This window comes from Engystomops pustulosus, chromosome 10 (assembly GCF_040894005.1).
Source record: "Engystomops pustulosus chromosome 10, aEngPut4.maternal, whole genome shotgun sequence".
Taxonomy (NCBI): domain Eukaryota; kingdom Metazoa; phylum Chordata; class Amphibia; order Anura; family Leptodactylidae; genus Engystomops; species Engystomops pustulosus.
The window spans coordinates 30,158,277-30,184,909 of NC_092420.1; the positions used below are offsets into that span (position 1 = coordinate 30,158,277).

Sequence of the window (26,633 nt, forward strand, 5' to 3'; positions counted from 1 at the left end):
GCAGAGTTAGATTGTATGGTCCCTGTTGTTTGATTTGGCCGTGGGAAATGGTGCCATTCAGCTGTTAATTTATAAATTTCTAGGAAGAATAAGAGAGGGATGGCACAATACAGAGATGTTCCGTAATCAGGCTGCATTCACACAGCCGTATGGGGGACGTATATACGGCCAACGTATGTATGACGGATATACGTCCCCCATAGACAGCAATGGGTTGCACGGCACCGTACGGGAGCAGTACGGTTCAGCACAAGTGCAGCACCGTACCGTTCCGTACCCCGGGAAAAGATTGGAGATGTCCTATCTTTCCCCAGAATATGGCGCGGTGCCCCATGGGACGGGCGTGAGCCTCCTCCTCTCCCCGGCGCCGAAGTGTGCCCACCGTGCTAAGGTACGGCGGGCACATGTTTATGTGAATGTATCCTAACTGTTTCATGGTAAATACAAATGCAAATTTAATTCTGGCAACAGATCCCTACTTTCTGTAGCTTGTCCTTTACGCGATGATGCATATGTTTCTTTCATTATTACAAGAGTACATTTATATGCAAGGTGTTTCAGAATTCTTTGGGGTGTGACAAACAAAGCGGATGACATATGCGATAGGCAATGGTGTTTGAACATATGGAACCACAGGTATACTATTATTTTATGCATGAGCTGTTTCACAAGCTTGTGCTACATCTATAAAACATCAGGTGGTAACTTAAGATATATGATATTGCTGCAAATATGTTTCATAAAACTGAATCACTAGAATGTTGTATCGGAAGATGAGCAGCTCCTTGCCCACTTGTAACTGTAGATACTATGTAATATTATGGTCATCCTGTAACATATAGAAGGGGTTTTATTCTAAATTGCTGAAGTTACCAACCGGGTATCCCATTGATATAATCGGGCACATTTACTTACCCGGTCCTGACGTGATCCCCGATCCGGACGGTCCAACAAAGATGAAGTCCGACGCGATTCACCAACATCGTGCGCCCGAGATCCTGCACTTGTTGCTTCCCCGCTGAGGGCCAACAGAGTTCACCTGTTTCTTCCTGGTGTATGTAAGTGCATGTTTTGAGACACAATTTGCGATGTTAAATCTTGCGCATTGTCCGAATCCGTCGGATCGTCTGAAGGCTCGCCCTCCGATTTGTGTCACGTGAAAACCAGCGCCGATTTGCCAAAATAAGATCACATGCACCAAAAACCCCTGTTAAATGAAACCCGACGAAAATGCGGTCCTCGGACCCTTAGTAAATGAGCCCCATTCTGTACATTACCATCAGGGTGAATATCTAAATTCCTTCTTAGAACTGTTGTATTCCATATGCAGGTATGGATAGTTCTTTGCAACGTATGGACATATGTCCAACATATGGTCGAGATCAGGATGTAGCAGAGCTGGTATAAAGAATAGTTCTGCCTTTCACTTGGTATGGATTCTATTGCTGTAGTATTGAGATTTTGGCTGAACATATTCCGACATATTCAAAAGGGTAAAAAAAATGTTAAAGAAAATTTTAAAAAATCTAAAGTTTCTTACCTTTCTGATGAGCCATGTTCCAGCACCTACAGTCCAGTTCTCTCCATTTCTGGTCCTGAAGTGATGACATCATTTTCGTGGTCTGTAGACAATAATTTTCCAACATTATTCTGTCCACAAGCGGTTGGATTGACTCTTCTTAGCAGTCACATGCAATAGGTCACCTGCAAGGAGTGTAATTGGCTGACCATGATTGGGATGTCATCACTTCAGTATGGGAAGTGGAGAGGATCAGGGGTGTAACTAGGAGTGTCAGGGCCCCATAACAGACTTCTGAATGGGGCCCCTCTTCTCTCCTAAAAAAATATATGTATTTGTATACTCAGTCATGTGAGGTACAATATAATACATTTATACACTCCTATATAGACACATTTATATACTTATATACATACAGCATATAGACACCATGTACACACATACAGCATAAACATACATATTGTACCATATACAAATCACATATCCACCCACATATAGAGCATAAACACATCACCATACAGACATACATTATACACACACATTCATCCATCCATATACACCCTCAATACCCCAGATGCTGGGGCCCCTGACACTGTGGTCCCTACAGCATCAGCTAAGGCTGCTACTCCAGATTGCTGGTACTGGAATAGGGCCCATTTGAAAGGTACAGTATGAAATTTATATTTTAAATATTACAATATTTTACACCCAACCTTAACCTTTTTCAGTATGGGCTCTATTTCTTAATGTGCTATTAGGTGTATTTGTCTTCCCTGTGTGGTCCAAATACTTTTTTGGATAAGCAGTATTTCTGATATTATTACACGGGTGCCATGGTTCTTCAGGAAAGTCATTGATGTACCATGCCACTAGAGCATGCTATCCAAGCTCCAGCAGCACATTGATCCTAGGATAGCACCATGCCACTTTGTGTCTTCAGTTTGCTTTTGATGTAGTATGATGATCCTTTGACATTTACATTTGTTGAACCCCTGCCAACTGGACATAGCCCACATAATCTGTCCTAAGACAACTATAGGTATCCAGAATGCCAAAGTGTCATCTTGAAGATACACATAAGGTGAGTTTCAGCAAATTGACCCTGATCCTAGATCTCAAATGTGCAGATAATAAATTAATCACTGGATTTCAAGAAACCCAATTAAAGGAAATCTAACATTTGTTTTTATGCATTGTGAACCAAACATACATTGAGAATTCTGTAGCGACACTGATGCAGAAACATATCTTGGTTAATCAAGTGGGTTTTTAAAAAATTATAAATTCAGGACCTTGGGCAACTCGGTTGCATGAAGGCTGTCTACATAAACACATTACACAGAGCTTCCTGAACTGTCCAGACAGGACTAATCAACCTGAGCCGGATGACTCATACACAGCAGCTGGGGGAGGGTGCAGGGATTGATTACTTCTGCCTGTCAGAGACAACACAGTGATGACGTATTCTCAGCTAATGTTGGGCCGGACAAGGCTAGAGCAGTACATAATCAGGGTGAAGAGAAGCCCCGGGGCAGCCACAGGAGCGACAGAGCCTCATTATCATATTTTTATCATTTTTTAATTGTTTTTTGAGCAGAACCACTCAGTTCAGGGATTAAACAAGATATGTTTCTGCATCTGTGTAGCTACATCATTCTCTAAATATGTTTGGCTCATAATGCATAAAAGCAAATGGTAGATGTCCTTATATATTCACTAACGGAATTACATTTTTCCGTTTTGGTGCATTTTTCATGATCAAGGTGAAAATATTGCATTTGGCATGGGTAATTAATATTTTAGAGTTTTTGTAGTAATGAAAAATATAGAAATATAAATATGAAATAATCATGAGATAGATTGGACGGATGGATAGATGATAGAGTAGACAGAGAGGAATCAGACATAATTTATTATGTATTTTCTTCTGTAAACTACAACTAATAAGGAATTACCAGGGGATGAGATTCTGCTAGGAATTGCTTTGTTGAAGTTTCTGAAAATGACAGGACAACTTAGTGGAAACATTTAATAGCGAGTGTAATGGGAGTGCATTTTTTGTGAGTTCAAAGGAAATAAAATAATGGTTTATCTAACAAAGGATTTATTAAAGTGGACATGAAAAGTTATAGTGAGAAATTACGGGCGCAGTTGTGGAATGAGCCACCGCGGTGCACGAAGGAGAAGGTAATTGAAAAGTTATCACAAACACTTAAGGAAGATTTGATAGGGGCTCCTTATGGGAAAAGATATGAGAAGATTTATTAGGATCCATTATTTTAGTATCAGATAAGGCATGTTTTCTATTCAGTAACTTGAGCACAGGGTATGAGAATGGCTACGGGATCAGTACTGGGAAGTTGTAAATCTATTTTGATGACCTGCAACCATAGCGGTAGGTGCTATGATATATGATAGTCTACTAGAGATATCCATTGTTCTAGTGTCAGAATAGCATTGTGATGAATTTGTAAGAAAGATTATGGGATCTTTAGGAGAGGTAATCAATATCAGATTATTGGGTGTCCAACTTCTAGCACCACTGCTAATCCTCAGATTGAAGAGATCACAGAATTCAGACAATCCCTGTGGATTTTTTTATTTTATGCCAAGTACCACAGTGCCTTACATTGTAAAGTGGATGTGATTGGTATTACAGCTCAGCCCCATGTACATGAATGGGCTTGAACTGCAGAAAGGGCATGTGACGAATAGACGAATTATCATAGACCTTTCAAAAGTAGCGCTAACTACTGGAGCGCCGCGACTGCCCGAAACAGCTAATCAGCTACCAAATTTCAGACACCCACCATTCTGATATTCATCGCTGATCCTATAGATACATGATCAATAAATAAATCCCAAGACACCCCTTTGAATACAAAACAATGCTATCTGAAACCCAGATGAATAAATTAACCTTTAATCTATTGACTTTTTTTTTAGCATTTTAATGAATTAATGGCGCCTTTTTGAATTAAAAGGGCAGCATGGTGGCTCAGTGGTTAGCACTACAGCCCTGCAGTGCTGGGGTCAACACCTGCAAAGACTTTGTGGGGGTCATTTACTAAGGGCCCGATTCGCGTTTTCCCGACGTGTTACCCGAATATTTCCGATTTGCGCCGATTGTACCTGAATTGCCCCGGGTTTTTGGCGCACGCGATCGGAATTTGGCGCATCGGCGCCGGCATGCGCGCGACGGAAATCGGGGGGCGTGGCCGAACGAAAACCCGACGTATTCGGAAAAACCGCCGCATTTAAAAAAAAATTTCACTCACCTTCATCCTGGATAGGCCGGTGTATTTCGAGGCAATCCAGCGGACTTCAGCGCAGCAGCGCCACCTGGTGGACGTCGGAGGAACTGCATTGATGAATCCCGGCCGGACCCGAATCCACCGCAGAGAACGCGCCGCTGGATCGCGAACGGACCGGGTAAGTAAATGTGCCCCTGTATGTTCATTCCGTGTTTGTGTGGGATTCCTCCGGGTCCTCCCACACTCCAAAATATACTGGTAGGTTGATTAGATTGTGAGCCCCATGGGGACAGGAACTGATTTGGCAAGTTCTGTGAGTGCTACATAAAATAAAATCATTATTGAATTAAATTGATCCTTAGGATTAGCTTTCTCCATTGGTGATACTTGTTAAATTTGAGGAAGGCAAGGTTATTTATGGAGAGCCCCTGAATGGTTGCTCCAAACGGCAGAGCAAGGATTATATTGCTCCCTTTTATGCCATAGCTTTAAACTGTGTTTGTGTCCTAAAGATATCAGTTTGGGCCCCCATGACCTCCAGGGCCCCAGGCAATGGTCCTTAAGGTGAATTTGGCCATGGCTGTCCATTTTGCAAACATTTGGCTAATATAATTCTATAGACATGTTACATATTTAGCAATATACAGTATATGCCTTTCAACAAAGCCTTAGACAGCACATTTTAACCTACCAGTCTGTCTGCTATGAGTCAGATCTTCGACTTCAACCCACAGCTGGACTGGCACCATGCTGACAGCAAAGAAGGTAAAAAGCAGGCCATGTTATTCTGATGTAAGTCTGTATTAGCTATAAGATTTTTCTAAAAATATACGTCAGCAGAGAACCTCTTTAATTAGGAGAAGACAATGAATAATGGATCTTAGTTCTCTAACTTTATCATTGCAATATTATGCAGGGTCCAGAGAGAATACTTCACTCCTACTATCACTCAAAAAAGTCTTGTACATTTATGTCTAGGGTAACGCCTGCACAGATGGCAGGGCTGGTGCTCCCCCCAAAGTGCATCTGTGAGTAGGGCAGACAGAGTGGCGAGCAGGCGGCGTTCTGTATTCTATAGTCTGCTATTTCATTTGTGCAGCCTATTTGTCAGTTTCCAGGGGTAAAGTTGTGTCCTCAATTACTTTTGAAAAGCAGTAAAACTGCTTAACCAACACCATAACCAACAGGAAGGGGGCAATCATAGTCACAATCACAGTGATTTATATGACTAAACCCTGATACATTGGCCAGCTGCACTTGCCAGGCAATTCTACGCCCGGTCTTGGCATCGGCTATAAGTAGAGCAGAGGTGCAGGGTATGGACGCCCTGCGCTGGCCCAATCCAGCACCCAGAATGACACACTCCACACTCCTCCACACCCACTTTGGCATATGGGTGTTATTAATAATAATAATACTTTATTTATATAGCGCACACAGATTACGTAGCGCTGCACAAAGCATGTCAAATTGGTCCCTGTCCCCATGGGGCCCACAATCTAAACAGCCTAACAGTATGTTTTTGGAGTGTGGGAGGAAACCAGAGGACCCGGAGGAAACCCACGCAAGCACGGAGAGAACATACAAACTCTTTGCAGATGTTGACCTGGGTGGGATTTGAACCTCACTCAGCCACCGTGCTGATATCTGGCTGTGCACCAGGAACTGTGATTATTTCAAGGAAAACCGATGTACAAAGTCTGATAAATCTGCCCCAGTGTCTTCTGTCCAACAGGAACTAGTATCCTACTCTACACCCTGAAACATCATACGTGATCAGTGTTAAATTTTAGTGGTTGTAATGGCCTGAATAGGACATTGTTCCAATCCAAATATGTCAAACCCATAAAGTCTGCAATTAGATTTGGGTACTGACTTCAATGCATCATCACCTGGACTGTCAATCCAAAATCAGAGCCATTAGAATTGAAAAAGGTCTACATGTAAGTCCATGGAACAGCCAGACATATCAGGAGGCTTAGGTGTCATGGGTGAAAAGTTGCTGGTTGCAACGAGTACACCGCAACGGACCACTCCCCCATCGGCCGAGCACCCCTTCATTCCCCTCCATGGCCCCATGGCGTGAAGCTGGCGTGAAGGTGGCATGAAGGGAAAAACAATTATTAATAATTATTTCAGGGCTTCAAAGCAAGTCTTCTGGCTCAGAAGCCCCTCAGTGTCCAAAACATGCGTTTCAAAATGTGGTGAAAGATAAATTTGAGGGCATTGAAGTAACCAAATTGTTCACTAAGTCCAAATAAAAAGGGGATACATAAAAAGGGGATCCGAAGTGGTCATTTATTGGTGAGAGACTTTTCATGATGTTTCATATATAGTACCTTAAAGACATTTTTGGGAATTAATTTCACTGCTGAACAGATTTTATATTTGAGGTGTGTACAAGGAATTTTTTATGTGAACTTTCATAATGTGGCCCATGAACTTGAACCGCTACCCACAGACATACAGGCATCATAAATGTAGAACTTAAATCCATTTGTTTCCAGGAATGTTTAGATATGGTTTTGTGCCTAACAAAAATAGAGAATACTTCTTTATACATCTAAAGACCAGTCGTGGTTGATGTCTACTTGATCTCCTGTTTTACTAACTGTATTGATTTTCTGTAATCGGTTAGAAGACCTTTCCACACTCTGGGAAGCTTCCTACTGGTCAATAAACTAAGACTGCACATGTTTTATCTCACAAAAACACATCATTTTTCTAGAATCACATCTGGATCAGCCTTCTATAAGCCCACCCCAGTTGAGAAACATCTCTAAACTCCATCTCTGTGGAAGCCCATCCTATGTCCATGTATGTAGGTTCCACACCTACTTATAGCTCACTTTTAGTTGTAGGGTCTTCCAGTAATCTAAGAGCCCTCTTGCTCTTAGTTTTTTTTTTTTTTTAAATAATTATGAGAACTGTCATTTCAGTTCATCAGATCATCCTTTTTATTTCTGCTCACATCACTGGACCTTTAGGCAGCTAACAGTAAAGGTCAATTGAAAGAACCAAATCCAATCTATTTTTCATCTCACTGCATATTTGTTTCTCTGCATTTACAATATACAGTACTATAAACCATATGGATCGATTTTCCTTTTACTACAGTTAAGCTTTAGCAATTAATATAACGCCCACACAGTTTTCTAGATTTTTAAATGAGGCAGTGGTGTAGCGATCAGAGGAATCATTCACAACCGGGGCTCTATTGTTGGTGTCAACATAACTCCTATATGCCGCATACTGTAAGTGAACAGAAGCATTACATGCACGGTCATATTTTAAGAAAAGAACAAAGGGAACATTTCCTGTGGCCTCCTTCATCTTAGGGAACTGGGGAGGGTTGTCGTGAGCAATCAACCCCTTGCTGTCTCTTGATTTTTCAATGATACGATCCAGCCAAAAAGTGATGTTGAAATATGCTGGACATGTGTACATAGCTCTAGTCTAGGAGAGTCATTGGGGCACATTTACTAAGGGAGTACGGAGCATTTTCGTTGGGTTTCCTGACTATTTCCGATTTGCGGCGCATTTAAGTGGGGTTTTCACCGCACGCGATCGGGGGCCGTGACCGACGAACAACCCGACTGATTCGGACTAAGCATGGGATTTACAATTCAAATTGTGTTACAAGACATGTACTTATATACCCTGGGAAGAAGAAGGTGAACTCTTCGTCGGAGAACGCACCTCGGGGATCGCGACAGGACCCGGTAAGTAAATCTGCCCCATTGTCTTCATCTCTTAAAGGCCCCTTGCCCATAGACGGGCTATGCCCTGGGCGTGCATACTTTTGTGTGTAAGGTGGTCAAGTGCAAGCATGAAGGTCAAATGCAAGCACTTCTCTCATATGTGACTGTAAGAAAATTCTAGAATCCAAGGACCTCCATAAATTTTAATCAAGCCTTCACTACATAACTTATCAAGATCATTGTACAGTCATGTAACTGCTCTATACACAATACTTTACTTTATATGTACTTCCTTTTTTCATATGAAATGTCTGAAAACAGAGTTGAAGGTGGTGTTCTTAAAGTATGTTCCTTGAGTTTAGGGTTCCAAACTTGGCCATATCAGACCTTGGCTTCCCTCCATTTTTAAAATCAATGGATTTAAATATGCCGGTGATGAGTCCAGGATTTATTTATACCAAATATAACTTTATTAAACTCAAAAACACTGAATTTATCAGGTTTGAGGCACCAAACTCCAGCTGCATATGTGCATGATGGCACCATCGGATATGTACACTTTAAGTGGTGCCCTTTGGTTTAGAGGAACTTTCCTTCCAATAAAAAAAATAAAGAAAACCACTTCTTTTACTGGTTAAAAGGGGTTGTACTAACTCTGTTATACTCTATCTGGAGGATCACAGGATAACAGTATGAACAGTGGGGGTCTGATTGTGAAGTGACAGCTTGAGCATGAGCACTGCTGCTCCACTCAATACTTTTTGAGTGCTGCCACATGCACCTCAAAAACATTTCCAAATCTGCCCATTTTTTACAATTAAAACCTCTAAAATTCTAATTGTTGCTCTGATTCACTCTCTTCTCAGCTATTGTAACTCCCGATTAATTGGTTGACCACTTACCCAACCTTTCCCCTACAATCTATTCTTAGCCAGACTTGTCTTTCAGTCCAGAGGTTACACAAATGCCTTGTTCTTCATGAATCTGGCGCTCCCTGCACTTCTCTGTCACAGTGCACCAAGTTTTTTTGGTGCACCTATATCATAGAGTGTACAACACAATTCTGTCAGACACTGCATGATAAATATTGCGCACAGTCCTACTCTGTACCAGAACACCCCTTACAGTGCAAGCAGTTTTCACATTCTTTCTGGTGCAAAGTCTGCCGGAAAACCGGTGCAAAAGCTTTAATAAATGTGGGCCAGTATATAAAATGGTGCCTGATGACTGGTTCTCGCAGCAGCTTTATTAATAAATTCATTAATTTATTTATTCACTAAATTTTTTAATTTATTCTGATCCCTTATAAGACATGGCTGGATCACTATACATTGCACTGTTACCTTCTGTGTCACCTCTTCCTCCTTATAGATACTAATCTCTCGCAATTTTGTAATTTCTCATTTGATTTGTTTCCCATGATCTGTAAAGAGCTGTGGAATATGATGGCGTTACATAAATAAAAATAAATGATTATTATTGTCAAGAGCAGTACTTTACAGTGAAGGGGAGTGCCAATGATAGCCGAGCACTGTCCTCTTCAATTTCCGACACTTCCATACTATTGATTGGAATGGAGCATGCTCATCCACCCGCTTCATTCAATTAGTGAGAACGGGGCCCAATTTTCATGCACTGCAAGGGTTCCGTTCTTGTGATTGATGGAGGTTCAAGAACTCAGACCACCTCTGATCAGATTATTATCCCCTATTCTGTGGAGGTCCAAGCACTCAGACCACCTCTGATCAGATTATTATCCCCTATTCTGTGGATAGGAAATAACAATACAAACCCCTTTACGGCACACACCTAGAAAAGAGGGAATTGAAGGAAATGGCTTGAAGAGTAAACTTGTTTGCTTGTATAGTAAAATCCAACAAGTTCACCTTCCTCTTCTGCTAATATTTTGCTTTAGGGGTAGATAACCAGGAGCATGATGTCTTCCTCGTACCTGTTGGGTCAAACTCATATGGCTCATATACCTTTGATCAAGGAGGAAAGTATGTAGAATTTATTAGGGTTTTCTGGCAGGTCCAGTCTATTTTGCTCTTTTGCTGCGTGAGACAACTTATCTGGAGAAATGGGTGAGCAGGATGGCTGCCTCTTCTAACTTGGGTGGCAAAACCTAGTATGATCATTTGAGGTTCCTTTTGATTTCTACCATTCTCTCCGGTACATGTCATTGCCTTGATCGAAGCTTTGAGGACCAACGTTGACTTGATATATAAAGCAGTATGACTATTAGGAAACTTCTGAGGGAATCTAAGTGAAGAACACCATTGAGATTTTACACTGAAGTAAGAAAATTATTTCTAAGCCACCGTCTTTTGGTATTACGTGTGTAGCCTCTAACGTAAAGGGTTTCTAAAATAGAGCAAAGTAAATGATCTCAATATCCCTTTATCTGTGTCAGTGTTCTGGTCCAAACTTGACTTTTGTGGGTGAAGGGTTAAGAAAAAGCTCTCACCTGTCAGTACAAATCTCAAACCCATTAGTCTCAGGACATCTCTCCTAGGATGGTGGGGGTTAAAACATAAATTTCTAACAGAGCCCACTTAGCACAGTAATATCATGCTCTGCTGCTTCTCAGCTGGGACTTACGCACAGCCGCCTCTCACTTTCTATCTCATGTCAGATGTGATCTGTAAGAGAAAGGGTTGTGTGATACTCTGCAGTCCAATAATGGTGCTGGGCTGAGAAGATCACTGAATGGGTTATTAATGGTGTGAAGCTCTGCAGCTTCTTCAAATCCCATAATGTTATTAGCCTGATGCTCTACAGGTTCTTTGCAAGAAGTCTGCTAGTGGCATCATGATATGCAGTCTACATGTTCTTGCCTTTCATTATCGGCAGCTTGAGAACCTCTGTAAATCACATTGCAGAATTCCAGGAACTCTGTCCAATAGCCCGGGGCTCAAACAATTAACTGAAAATAATAAAGTAGTGTGCAAAGGATAAGACTCCCAACAAATATTCCCTGACATCTACACATATAAATAGGTTTCCAATGTTACTATGAAAATTAAGCAGATTAGTAACATTTGCAAAACAATGGTAAGCATCTGCTAAATATTCAAATGTCTATACTATGTGGTTATATGGTTCTTCCCATCCTTACAATGTCCCATGCCTCTTCACAGCATTCAGCACTTAATGTCTTGTGACCAGAGTAATGTATTCTAAGCTCCTATACTTGGTTACATTTGCAACGTTAACCCCATGTATGTATCTGATCACATGAAATCACAGCATGCCTTCATGGACTTCTTTCTCATCCCCATTGCTTCATGGAGGCATGCTGTGATTACATGTGATCAGATACATATATGGGGTTAACGTTGCATATGTAACCAAGTATAGGGGTTGTTTTGTAAATGTTACTAATCTAATGATACATCAGATACATACATGGGGTAGACGTTGCAAATGTAACTTGGGTAAACGACCTTAGATGTCATCACCTTGATCACATGGCATGATGTACCCAATGATGTAACAGAAATCTCTCTCAGTGTTCCATACAGCAGCATGTCCTAGCATTATGACCTGTCAATCAGGAACAAGGAGGCAGGGTAATGCAAGTAAAATTTAAAACACAAGAATCACAGGGTGATTGTACTGACATCAGGTGAGTTGTATATAAGTTTACAGACTGATTTTTTAACATTGCAGCCATGGAAAGGAACCATTTAGGGATTATGGTGATGCTTTTCAATCATAGTTTTTGATGAAGTATTTATTATTTTAGGTGAGTTAATTTAAATGGCAGGTTCTCAATAAACATGCATGTATTATCAGTAGGTTGAGGGGGGAAAGCTTCAACCAAACAGAAGGAACAGTATTTTATTCTACAAACCCAAAAAAAGTTATTAAAACCTGTCTTTTTTCAGGGGACCAGTTGGATATATATATATATATATATATATATATATATGGCCTTCATACCATCCTCCAACAGTTGATGTCTTTAGGGAACCTGGAGGTCTCCATGTACGTGTGATTGGCAGCTGATCCCACCCAAAACAGCAGATTCAGACAACATTTTCTTTCATATGTATGGAGACCTTTAATAGCACACATATGAGTTTGCTGACATGTTTCAAAGATCTCTTTGGAGTTTAGCAATTTTCCCTATAACTTCGATCAAAGACCCTTATTTTGCCCGTGGCCCCACCAACACTTGAGATTCGAGAACAAAGCGATGTCTTAACAATTCAACACAGATAAAGATACTAAGGCTGGACATCCAGTATTTCTAGTGGCAATCTGTGAATTTCCATGAATATCATTAATATTTATGTATGAAAAATATGTGTATCGTGACTATATCCTGAGATCACACATTCGGTGGCTCAATCTGTCGGCAGAAGTCTACAGTAAATGTAAATCTAGTACCATCTGATCCTAAACAATCTGCTGGAAGGAAGCTGCTAGAACAGATATGCCTGGGATTTTCCTTATAATATGCACTCCAGTAATTAAGTCCGCTGACAGATGCTTGTCTTTTTAAATGAAGCCAGAACCACAGACTAAATGAGGACTCTCGTAAGCCTCTACAGTCTATACGCGAATCCCGATTCCTCTCCTCAGCCATTATTACATTCTAAAATCAATAACTTTTAGTTTAATTAGTGTGTGGAGTGAGAATCACACAGGATATTATTTACTGATCACAAATGGATTGGAAAGACTAATTATTTGTTTTATCAGAATCTTAGAAATATTTAGCTAACAAAGAGATGGAAGGCCATTGAAATCTATGAACAAGTCAATAGGCTTCACACAATGTGAAGACCATGGGTCTAACTTGAAAGGGTGCAAAGGGTGAAATCGCACCTGGACTGGAGAGCCTTAATGAACACAAGTATCCTTTTCCCATATGAAGAGATCAATACTATAAACGATGCATTATAGTTGGTTAAAGTTTTGCACTGAGGCCCCAAACTTCAAGTTACGCCTCTGGTGATGATGTTGTATAACTGGTTATTTCATAGCTTAGTGATACCATGGATGTCCCTAAACCTCTAACATGAGTGATATTATCAGTTAGTTATCATTTTAGTGGAAAAGAGGAGATTTTTTTGGATAAAACTTGGCTTGCAGTGGGAAGAGGGTGACTATGGCTCGCACTTGGGTAAATTATATGGCTGGTATGTTGCTGGTACTATACACAGATGACATTGTGGTTACCAGTGCCCGAGGGGCATGGTATCATATACACATTAAGCTGGTCACAAACTAAAGAATGAACATTGGTTAACAGTTCTTGTCTTCTGTATGGGGAGATCCACTGGTGAAAAAGAAAAATATCACGCCGCTGATATCCAACAGTCAATGTTTAGAGATGGGGGTTTACCACAATCTAAATTATGTACCCAATCAAAGAAATCACACGAATACATTGCCAGTAAAAGTATATGTTTATTTGATAAGAAATCTAAAACCACATAAAAAGGGGAACAATACACAGAAAATGCAGCGTGCACATAAGGTCACAATGTACTGTATACCGGCAAAATATTTGTGGAGACTCACTTCTACTACACTAAATCCAATAGCCAGATCCCCTTGTAAATATTAGCAGAAATTCTGCTAGATGGACAAAGTCAAACAAGGCTGAGCAAGTTGGCAGTAAGAAAGTATATGTATATAGACCTCAAGGAGCAGATCCCTGACAAGTGTGTCAAGTAGGACCCTTTGTAAAGGGTTCCAGGGTCAGACAGTAGGTGTTCTCCTTAAGGAGACATTGCCAATTAAGGACACCTTAAAGGCGTGTGGAGACTTAAAGCCATAAATGCTCCACTAGGGAATTCTGGGAAGAATGCAAATAAGTTTTCCAAGGTGTTAAATGGAAAACAATACCTCCTTTTGCTACCTTGAAAGGCAACCCCCTTAACATCAAGTATGACCTACAAGAAGTCTAAAAACATGATCCACAGAGACACTGTTAATAAAATATCCACAGAGGCCCCTTAATGACTTGTCCACAGAGTCCACCTTAATGACTAGCCCACAGTCCCCCATAATAAAATGTCCGGAGAGGCCCCCTTAATGACTTGTCCACAGAGACCCCCGTAATGACATGTCCACAGGGGCCCACTTAATGACTTGTCCACAGAGGCCCCCTTAATGAAGTGACCACATAGGCCCCCTTTAATGACATGTCCACATAGGCCCCCTTAATGTCCACGGAGACCTAAGAAATGATATATCCGCAGAGACCCCCTTAATGAAATACCAGCAGAGGCCCTCTTAATGACTTGTCCGCAGAGACCTTAATTAATGACATCTCCACAGGGGCCCCCTTAATGAAATCTCTGTGGAGGCTCATTTAAGGAAAAGAAAATAATAAACTCAGTACACACCTCACCCAGTGATCTAACTGCTTCCTCTTCTTCCTTGCATTAGTGTAGGCAGATGCACGTCCATCGGTGCGCTGTAGCCACTACCCTGTTTGACAGGACGGTAGTGGCGCTGATGATATCATCATTGTGGGCAGGCACGGAACATAGACGTGCCTCTGCCTGCCTACACCGCTACTGTAATCAATCGTATGCATGTCTAACACACATACAATTGATCAATTGATTCTTCGCCTCTGACATGGTCCCCAGACTGCTGCCTGTCAGACTACGGGCCCAGTTCCATTGCCAGGCCCGGACACAGTGGCAGGGGGTGTGCTACTGATTAAACCTTCCCTCTTCTAGAAGTTATTTCTGTAATTTGACCTTCTTCTGATACTATCCTGCGGTGGAGTCTACATTGACTTGTCTGATTATAGTTTGATGAATCTGTGACCACGCGAGGACATCATCCTACTTTGTATAGGACCTTTGCATTTTCTGAATCTGTTCTTAAAATGTGCTGCCACTACGGTAATATCTATATATATATATATATATATATATATATATATATATATATATATATATTATACTTCATTGTACGGAATCGGAACTGCACTATACCACCATACACATAATCCTCCTATATCAATGTATTCCAAAACATAAGAACAAGCTGTCCCCCGTTCTCAGTATGATAGTACCATAATGTCAATAGGGAAGATGAGTTGCCGTAGAGAGCTTTGTATCATGTGAAGAGGATCGGAAGCTTTCCAGCACGGTAGCCCTGCCCCCCTCCTCCCTTTGCTTCCAAACAGCTTTTTCATATTGATACTGCTGTACAAGCAAACATCTGTGAAGGTTTTCTCCTCTTAGTTAAAGCAGATCCAAGCGATGCCTACCCAAGCAGCCATCTATGCAGCCACTAAATTGCTGTTGTTTGTTTTAAGTACACGGCAATTAGGGAATGATAGTTTCTCTTACCCGGCAAATAATAGCCTCATACATCAATACAAAAGGCAATGTGGTTTCTGTGTGTAGCAATGACCTATATTTATCTTCTGTATGACTATGTCAGATGTAGAAGCGATGTGTCTTGCGTTCATATGGGAATATTTTCCACTATAAATAGTGAGAGGAGAGAGAATATGTGGCAAGCAGTGTCTTTTTGTAATGTTTATCAATGCCTAGATGGTGCCCCTTGATTGTGGAAGTTGAGATGATTTTGTGCTGGTTCGTGTCTACTTTAATTTACATCAACCTCTTCAATCCTCATTCTTTCACTCTTCCTCTCTTTATCTTTCAACCCACTGGTTTTGATTGCTGCTATATCTCCTAATCTCCCTCCGACTCTCCCTTCTGTGGAGCGTGAGGATCATTTACATATTTATCACCTACTTCCACTTGCCTAAGTCCCTCATTTTTTCTCTCCCTTGCATCGTATCTTTTCTTTTATTCATTATCTAGAATCTGTTCTGTCACTTTTAGTCTCATCTATGACACCATGCCTTTCTTTCACCTCCATATCCATCTCTTCTATGGCTCAAAGCATCAAGCTTTGTTTCCCTCCCGTTTCCTTCTCTGCTGACGTAGCCTTGTCTCTCATTTTTTTTCAGACTCTGGTGGCAGCTGGAGACGGACAGACACAGAGACGGATTCATCTCTTGGAAGCTTCATCCCAGAGCACGGAGGTGGCTGGCACACACATACACATTCTCTGTCTTCTGTCTCCAATCATTCTTTCTGTCCACTCACAGTTTCCAAGACTTGATAGAAGATGTGAAGATCCAAATGCGTAACTGTTGCTTATGAGGGGGAACCTAGTTTATTAGATTGTTTAATTTAAGTGAGGCTGCTCTTGTATCTGCAGAACATGATGCACAGAATTTTCAGAAGGACAGTTGAACAAGGACTACTCTAATTTAGGCACAAATCTCCAGAAGAGGACATCACAACTTGCCTCATCCTTGATATGGCTATCATGTCATGCTGGTGGGTATTTGTGACAATAACTTTTTGTTTCTCGTACTTCCCACCAGGAGCACATAGTGATTGCTGGCTAATTGAAGGAGAAAAAGGTTATGTCTGGCTGGCCATATGTAGTCAGAATCAACCGCCATATGAGACCATTCCTCAGCATATCAACAGTACAGTTCAAGATCTCAGGCTTAATGAAAATAAGTTGAAGATAATTGGTTATGCTTCCCTAGCTCGCTTTGGAAACTTGACAGATTTGAATCTTACAAAGAATGAGATCTCCTACATTGAAGATGGAGCCTTTCTTGGGCAATCTAATCTACAGATTCTTCAACTTGGTTACAACAAGTTAACCAATTTGTCTGAGGGCATGCTTAGGGGTATGCCTAGGTTACAAGTTCTCTATGTTCAGCATAACTTGATTGAGGTAGTGACCCCAGGAGCATTCTCTGAAAGTTTGAGCCTCGGAAGCATAGATTTATCCTCTAATCGACTCCAAAGGTTGGATCCATCTACATTTGTCGGTCTTTCAGCACTGATGACTTGTGAACTGGCTGGAAATCCTTTTCATTGTGGTTGTGAGCTCTATGGCTTCCTAGATTGGCTTGTCATGTTTAACAATTTTACTCGAAATTTTGATCGTTTGCAGTGTGAAAGTCCTCGAGAGTTTGCTGGATATCCACTTTTGAGTCCCAGGCCCCATCACAGCCGAAATGCCATAACTGTTCTTCAAGCTCGTTGCAAAAATGGAGGAATATTTTCTATAGCACGTGAAAGGCCAACTCCATTCATACCTGATTCATTTCATGATCCAGATGAAAATTCTGGCTACAGTCCTGGGGATGTTCTTTATCCTGAGCCAACACCTCCCTCTACCACCGATTCCTCTGTTATGCCCACTATTGAAATACATCATGTGACTGGAAGTTCGGCTACTCTGATTGTCACAATTCCATATCCATATAAAAAGATGTATGTTTTAGTACAGTATAATAACAGTTTTGTGTATGATGTCACAACTTTGAAGCACAAGAAGGAATATATAACCTTAGATAAGTTAAAGGCTCACGTCAATTACACTTTCTGCGTGGCTTCCATACGCAACTCAAAACGCTACAACCATACCTGCCTGTTTGTATTCACTCGTTCCAAGGATAAAGAAGAATTTTCCCCCAATACTTCCACCACTACACACTATATCATGACTATATTGGGCTGCCTCTTTGGCATGGTTATAATACTAGGCGTTGTCTATTACTGCCTAAGAAAAAAGAGAATGCAAGAAGAGAAGAAAAAATCACTCAATGTTAAAAAGACTATACTTGAAATGCGGTATGGTTCTGATGTTGACCCATGTCTGGGACCACATTCCTCACAAAAAATGTCTGAGCATCCCATTCCCATATCTCGTATTTCTTCACTTCCAACCTCAGTTTCTGGGCTTGGAAGTGGAGATAAAGGCATTTCCAAACCTATGAATTCTCAAATAGGAACACCTAAAGGTCCAAAGGGGACAAACTACATGGAAGTAAGAAGCGGAGAAGGACTAGAAAGAGGACAAAAGGGAATTTCAGGAGGGGATGAAGATGAAGAAGACTTTAGGGAACTAGACAATGGTGAAGGCTCTGCATCTGAGATATCAACAATTGCCAAGGAGGTAGATAAAGTGAACCAAATCATCAATAATTGCATTGATGCCCTTAAACTAGATACGGCTTCTTTTTTAGGCGGGGGGGACCCGGAGCTGGGCTACGATTGCCAGTCAATCCCCGCCAGTTCTTCGGGTCATCTGGAACGTTTGAGCTTCCTCTCACCCCCATACAAAGAGGGTGTACACCCCCTTCAACGTCAGCTGAGTGCAGACGCTGCCACAGTTGCGAAGAAACGTTGCAGCATTTCGTCTAGTGGTTCCATTAAAAGTGCCAGAGTATTTAGTTTGGATGTACCTGACCAGCCCCTAAAATGTGACTCCAAGTATATTGAGAAGAGCAGCCCTCTGAATAGCCCCCTGGATCGCCTTCCACTAGTCTCTTCTTCTGGAGTTCACCATTTAGATGTCAAGCCTTCCTATCACTGTAGTGAACACCGTCACTCCTTCCCTGCTCTATACTATGAGGAAAGCGCGGATACATTAAGCCAGAGAGTCAGCTTTCTCAAGCCACTTTCCCGCTCTAAGAGAGACTCTAGCTACTCCCAGCTTTCACCGAGACATCATTTTTCTGGATACTCCTCTAGTCCAGAGTACTCCACTGAAAACACCCACAAGATTTGGGAGCGCTTCCGTCCATATAAAAAACACACCCGGGAAGAAGTCTACATAGCAGCTGGACATGCATTGCGCAAAAAGGTCCAGTTTGCGAAAGGGGAGGACTTGCACGATATCTTGGATTACTGGAAGGGTGTGTCTGCTCAACAGAAACTGTAAATGACACCTATCAAGGTGCTAAGAGCCGGCTAAGGCTGTGGACATGTCTCTGCTGAGAACTGTGGTGCTGAAGCGCTACAGTTTGCAAATAAAGTTTACAATGGAGGTGGGGATGTGCCCCTGCAGAGGGGAAACAGAGAGATTTGTGAGTTCTGCACAGGGAATTTACTGGCACAGACCTCCTTCCCTTTTTAACACTTCCCCCACGTCTCCACACACTGTATTGGTGGCTTTCTTTCCATTTGCAATTTTTTTTTATGCTCAGTTTTCTTTCTCTTATTTTTATCATTTTGTTGATAGCAAAAAAAATTATATGTATTGCTCTAAATGTTGCAAGCTGATGTCATGCACCATCCCATCAGAGAAGACCATTGCTATTAATAATTATTAATAATTATTAATAATACTCTTCTCAATAATTGTATGAAATGCTAGCAATGAGTTAAAGCAGTGATCAACCAGTATGGTAAGTCTTCTAGCCAGGACCTCTGGAGAATAGTCTTTCCTGCTTACACTAATGAAATAGTGACCCTAAATGGAATTTGTCATTATGTGCTAAAAATAGCTTCTCGAAAGTATCTGGAAATGCTGTGTAATGTCCAGGTTTGTTGACCATGATGACTGGCGAAGTTGGAGTCAGCGTAATAAATACATAATTTTAATTGGGACTGACAAAACATCTCTTTCTCTCCAAAAACGCAAATGATTTGGTTCATCTTTGTAGAAATACTTTTAGTTGGAATGTACAATATCATAGTGACTCTGTTCCATGAACACAAATGACATTTCCTCTTCTTCTGCACTACCATCCAGCATTTCCCAATGCGTTTAGCTAGCTGGAAGGTAAGGTGCTAAATGTCCTTCACTCACCCTACACTGTTACGGACAAAGTTTATAATAGTAAAATATTTTCTGAAAGTAATTTGAACTCAACCTGTGGTTGAAATCTGAATAATAAAATCTGAATAAAAATGTAAATAAAGTAAAAAACTTTGAGATCTGTAAAGCCTGTTTAGCCTTACAAAGTACTCACTGCACTCTAGGGATATTGCTAATGTATGGAATGTGTATATGTCTATGCTTCTGTTCACAACAGGCCCTTTTCTGCTGCATGGTAGCAGGTTGACTCACATTAGTTTCTTCAGTTTTGTCCTGTTTGGATCATTCACCAAGTGGTTTAGTATTTAGCTCCTCCATGTTATGACACAGCTAAGGTTCACCAATCAGAGATGAGCAGTCAAGACATGTGACACGTTATTACCGTTTTGGGTCACTTACAAATTAATTTGCAGTGGAAAAGCAAGTACGCTGTTTAGAGTTGACTAAAGGCGAACATGTATCATGTCCAGAAAATTGGGTTGTAATACAGTACACTGTATCCTGACATGCCTATTTGTGTAAATACATGCATTCTTCATGAAAATTTGGATAAATATTTTATTCCAGCCGCAAATGTTACCAGTTGGAGGGAAGTGTCATGTACCTTGTGAAACTATCCAATCAGAGGTAGACACACCCATTTGACAAGAGTAATGGTAACAATCGGTTATTGTTAAATAGTCAGGGATAGGAAGGTCAACATGACACAGAATTCTGAAAAATTCTGATAGAATTCTGATGCTTCAGAATTTTGATTTGCAATTCTTTACAAAACAGACATGTCAAAAATAGTGAAAGCTTTCCTTTAGAATTAGCCATTAGCTGCAAAAAACTAAAATTGTCAAGAAACACACATTTAAAAATAAATAAATAAATAAATAAAAATATATATATATATACATTCATACTATTTTTTTTCAATATCCATAAATCATATTTTGTCTTCCATTTCACCAAACTTTGTTAAATCCATTAAGGTTTTTTTTTAAATATTTTTTATGTAAATCTTTATTGAATTTTCACAAAATAATCACAAAAATTTTAAATATACATGACATTCAAGAATACAAAAACACTGGAATTTCAAATCCTAATACCCTTTTCCCGTCCCCCCTGTGCTAAATCCATTAATAATTCCAGACGTTTATCAGGGGATAAGCCATTTCGTCCTTTCCACAAATCTGATGGTACGACAACTGGCTGCAGAAGGAGGCATCACCCCAATGGGGTAATCTGATACCAACTGGGTTATGTTCCTTTAAAAGAATAATGATTCTATAATTCATTAGGGTTTCCAAAAAATGTATTGGTGAAATTTTCAGAGAATAAATGATAAAACTATGAGAGAAGACTATAAGAGAAGGGTATAATATAGCAACTTTAATCTTACTAATGTTGATATTTTTGCATTCTAAGATTTTTTCTGGTCTTTAAGGGTTTCTTGGGATGAAAGATGCATTTTCATGACATCAGCTTGTAACATCTACTTTTGTATTTTATTGGTGCATGGTTTTAACTTTGTCACTTTTACATTCCCCTATGTTTTTTGACTTTTTAGAAGCTAACTGCCATAATGGCATATTAGATTTTTTTTATGTTACAAAGTACAAAATGCTCACGTACAACGAAGGCAGCCATTTTGTGGCGATTTCAAAGTCCTAATTTACATGGATTAAAAAATATCATATTATTTCTGTCAACTGATATTCTATGAATACTTTCCAGCCTTCAAAATGGGCGCCTGTATTGTGAGTAAGCTGCAGGTATCATTTCAAGGTTTACTGCTGTGATTTCAGAGACTAAATCTGTTTTGGCTTTTTTGTTTTTTCTTTGGATGAAATTGGGGGTATGGGAGGGCTTGGGAAAAAGGGATGGAGGGGAATGTAAACAAGACTTTTGGCCAATGATTTTCAAGAGAGGAAATGGGAACTGTATTTTTTGCATGCATTAGTGTAAAAAAAAAGAAAAAAAAGAACAAAAACACATGAAGTGAAAAAGTAAAGAAATATAAAAGCACTCGGCACATTTCACTTTTAAAAGAAATTCAGCAGGGACAGATGGAGATATTCTGCCTGCTAAGGATTGACTGGTATCTGTTGGGGTCTAGAAGTCTGATAAATTTGCAACCACCGCATTTGCTTTCATTGCATTATCTATAGGAAAAAAAATATATAAATGATACAATTTTTTTATAAAATATATATCCACAATATTCAATCACACACTGGTTAGTTTTTAGTCTTCCCCTTAACGATTTGGGCTTCTTAACCTGTATTACATCTAATAGCAAGGCCTTTCACAACGGTCAAGAGAAACATAAAACTTGTCTTGATAGGTTTGCCACAGACTTGATACCTCAACTTGTCAACTCTGGTCAGAACTGTTCCTTGAGACAATGTAGTAAGAAACTAATTTGTTCTGCGGATAATTGGCCCTTCTTCTGTTTCTGTTGCCAACATGCAGCCTGACAAGGAAGTGATACGAATAAGAAATGAAAACGCAGTTTCCGGTGTACAACAAAAACTCGGCTAGAACATAAAGACTTATAAATGACGGCAAAATAAGAATCATTTGGAGTTATGACTGTGTGGACTCTAGTGTAGTATTATCTATATCATTATGTAACTAAAGTCATCAAACGTTATCACAGAAGTTTTCATAGATTTAGAGTTAACGGTCTGAATGAAGGTCATAAAAGTGGAAACGTTCCAAACCACACAGACCATTCATGTCCACATATTTCCTTCAGTTATTTTGGGCCAAATCCAAGTGTTATTGAACACACAGAACAGGTGTAAATCTTTCCAATGACTATACAGAAGTAAGCTAATGGAACCACTCCTGGATTAGGCTCACAATAGTTAAAGGAAGTAACTGATGCCCTAACAGAGATGTCAACTGGGCCCAAGTTGGAGGCTACCTCTATCTTTTAATCAATTACTCTCAATAAACTAAGACATATATAGCCATGTAGGTGAGCATTTATGATTTTTTTGTTAGAAATCACATGTTAAATATAGTAACAAAAAATCAGGAAAAATGTCAATTTCTTACTTTTAAAATTCAGTTGAGATTGTTGCCTATAAAATTTAATTTGTACAGTATTTAATTTTCAAAAAACAGCATTTAATTGTCAAAAAACAGCTCTTCCTTGGTAAAACAGTATTAATTTGGACGCCAGGGATTGTTCACATCCAGCAAACAATTGATATTGTTTGTGTTATGAAAAGTTATACAATTTTCCAATATACTTTTGTAATCAATTCATCATGGATTCCTAGATTTCAGCTTGCTGTCATTTAACAGGAAGTTGAATTGTTTACTTCCTGTGGATAAACATCAGTCTATGGGCATGTGATGTCACACAGGTGCATGGTTCATTTTCATGACATTTTTCTCTTTTGTTATTCTTTTTGTCCGTTTCAATTCATACTTTGTACATCGATCTTTTGTGAACATAGTTTATAAATATATATATATATATATATATATATATATGTAAATACTCAGCATTTTTCAGAAAATAGCAGCTGCAGAACAGGGTCAGAATCATTGCTGGATATGGGATACACTGTAGAATTGACTGTAAGGACTAATTGGACAACCATAACCTTAGGCAGAGCCTTAAGGTTACATCTGTCCAGTAAGCAGGGCAGAAAATATGATAGTTTATCACTGACCTTTTCTGTATATGATCGGTAGAAGGGGGAACTCGAGGCAAGTGAGTAATGAATGGATATCCCGACTCTAATTAGATGCCCGTTAGCCAGTTCCGTTCTTATGACATCTCTTCATTACTCACTTAAGCAGCAACACCACAAGAATTATTAATAAACCAGTCGTGTGATAATAATTATATTACTGATGATCATCTCAATAGACGTTAATAGGTCATGTGATGTTCCTTCATGGAATACACTGTCCCTTTGTCAATGAGTCTACAAATCAATTAATACATTTACTTTACATTCACTTTCTCGCAGATACACACACACATAGACATGAGAATCTTGATGTGTATCTTGACTTCAGTATCTTTTGATAATTGTGAACATTATGGACATCTGTATAGATTCACACATGGTTTACCAAATTGTTTGCATCAATGATAACTGACTAGCCGGAGTAGAAGTTTAATTTTATTAAAGGGAATGTGGTTACATAAAAATCAAATGTTTAATATAAGACTTTTATATTACTTTTAAATTATTTTATCATATTTATTCACTTTTTCTATGTCATCATCTGGAGTATATACAGTATTTAAAAAAATCCTAAAATCATGCAGTTTTATACACTGGCCAATAAAGTCTGTTCACATTTATGATGTTATCACATTCAGATGAACGGCAGATAACACCTCCATTCACAATTAGATGTGCCTTTCACAATAGATGATACCACACAGACCTATGTATAGAAATCTCTCCCGTAGTTGATAGCCTATCCGCTGGAATTCCCTCATAGGGCAAAAAAATTATGATAAACTGGCACCACTGGACTCAATAAAAAATGTTTGGGCTAAAGCCCATAAAATTGATTTTAAGTCAAGTAAAAAGTTGCATTAAAAAACAGTTGCGGCACAATGCGTTTTGTGTCCAAATTCAGACACTTCCAAAGATTTTAGTCTCAGCACCTGAGGAAGTGTCCTGATCAGAAACGAAACGCATTATTCCATAATTGTTTTTAATGAAACTTTTTAATTGAATAAAAACCTGTTCGATGGACCTTAGCCTAAAGATTTTTTTAGTAAAACCACAAATTCTAGAGGAGCCAGTTTATCATAATTTTTTCGCCCTATGAGGGCATCCCAGCGGATCAAGGATCCTTCATTGATGATCGGGTGACGAGGCTGACCAGGGAAACACAACCCATAGAGAGTTGTGCCTAAAAGGTGAGCGGTGTTCATGTAGCTATCTTATTTGCTTATGGAAGGAGAAACTGCACATAGAAGCGCTCTTTTTTCTTCTTAATCCTCATCGTCAATATCCAGACAATTTTCCATGTAGCCGCTGTAAAGTGTCTCTCTAAATGTTGTCTCTCTAAATGTCTCTCGGGCAAAATAGTCATCCTCTATAATCACATACAGAAGTAAATATACAAAAATCTACACTCAAATAATGAAAGTCTAAAAAGAATTTGTGGAACAAGGTGGTTCAAATTGACAAAAAAATCTTAGATGATACATACCCTATGTTACGGAGATCTTTCATAGACTCTTTCTATTAAGTTTCCATTTCTTGCATTCACTTCTGTAGTTTCTGTTCCTTCCGGAATTGTTACATCAGAAAGTTGGAAAACCCCTTAAGTTCTGCAGTAATTTATAAATAGTTAATTTTGTCATATATGATAGTTATTATGATAGTTGGCAGGTTAGTAAAATGTATTGTTAACAACGTTGCACAGGATACAGTCTGGAGAAGAGGTTCCTTAACAACATCAATTAGTATCTATGGGCTAGAAACTTAAAGGATCTCTTTTTTGCTTCCAATCCACCTATAAAAGCCTTAAATGTTCACTTACATGGAATATTAGAACTGTCCTGCGGCTGAGCTGCAATACCAGACAAAGCCATGACACTAGAATGTCGCTGTTTCTGTAAAAAAAAGACCTTTAAAAAATTGTAGACAATTCCTTTAAGAGAGAAAAAATGTTTGGAATATCTAAATTTGGAATCAAAACATTATGGATCATTATTACATTTTAATTGAATTCAGAACAATCTCAATGAAGAACAAAAAAAAAAAAACACATAAAACACCGCAAAGAAATGGATTCTCTTGACCTAGTAACCGAGCCGGTGTACAAGGCACTGAAATTGTTATGTCACATTTTTCTAATATGAAACGCCTTGAAAAACGATTCCCATTAGATTGTATACAGCGCTGCTAATTATCTCATGTTGTTTTAGGAACTTTACATTAATCTTCCAAAAAATCTTTAAGTGGTTTTTCTTATCTCCTTCTGTGACCCAGCAGATACCAGCAGTCGCATCCCCCATTGTATGAGGACAATAAGCTATCTGATAGTCCTCCAGTTTGTCGTCTTTCCAAATTTCATTTGATGATACTCAGTTGTTCCTAAAACGAGCAAGTAAAAGGATCAGTGGATGAAAAAAAATTCTATTTCTATATTTGCAATAAATTTCTTATGAAAACCAGGAAAAAACTGTGTGATTTGTTTGTTTTATTTTAAAAATGTGGTTATAGAGTTGCTGCCAGTGAGTTTTTATGATACTTTGTCATGAGAATTTAAAATATTAGATTGGTAGAAATATACACAATGTCATAGAATATGTGTTTCAGGGCCACACTATCTACAGTATTAACACCTTCCTATGTGGCCGATGGGAATCTGAGCCCCAGAGGGACCACAGCCAAATATACTATATAATTGCTAACTCTGCTCCATTTAGAAGTAAGGCTCATGTATTGTATAAGATGGACACCTCTACTTGTCCAACAGTAGGGTCATTAGAGATGTACGGTACAGGTGTAATGTAGGGACCTGATACAGGAACCCGGAAAGAGAACC

The 26,633-nt window shown here is 39.5% G+C and overlaps 1 protein-coding gene and 1 long non-coding RNA gene across 2 annotated transcripts in view; one reads left to right on the plus strand and one right to left on the minus strand.

Annotated features, from left to right (window-relative positions):
• ELFN2 (extracellular leucine rich repeat and fibronectin type III domain containing 2) overlaps positions 1-26,267 on the plus strand; it is an 82,047-nt gene extending 55,780 nt beyond the window's left edge. Inside the window, exon 2 of the mRNA XM_072128937.1 lies at positions 16,435-26,267. Within this exon, the coding sequence (XP_071985038.1) occupies positions 16,791-19,220 (2,430 nt within the window). The 5' untranslated portion in view covers positions 16,435-16,790 and the 3' untranslated portion in view covers positions 19,221-26,267. The remainder of the gene's footprint in view (positions 1-16,434) is intronic.
• On the minus strand, positions 10,470-11,953 carry LOC140104917 (uncharacterized). Its single transcript, XR_011850449.1, has 3 exons — positions 11,883-11,953; positions 10,942-11,116; positions 10,470-10,736 (listed from the first exon to the last, which is right to left on the minus strand). It is a non-coding gene; the product is annotated as an uncharacterized lncRNA (long non-coding RNA).
• Positions 26,268-26,633: the final 366 nt, after the last annotated feature.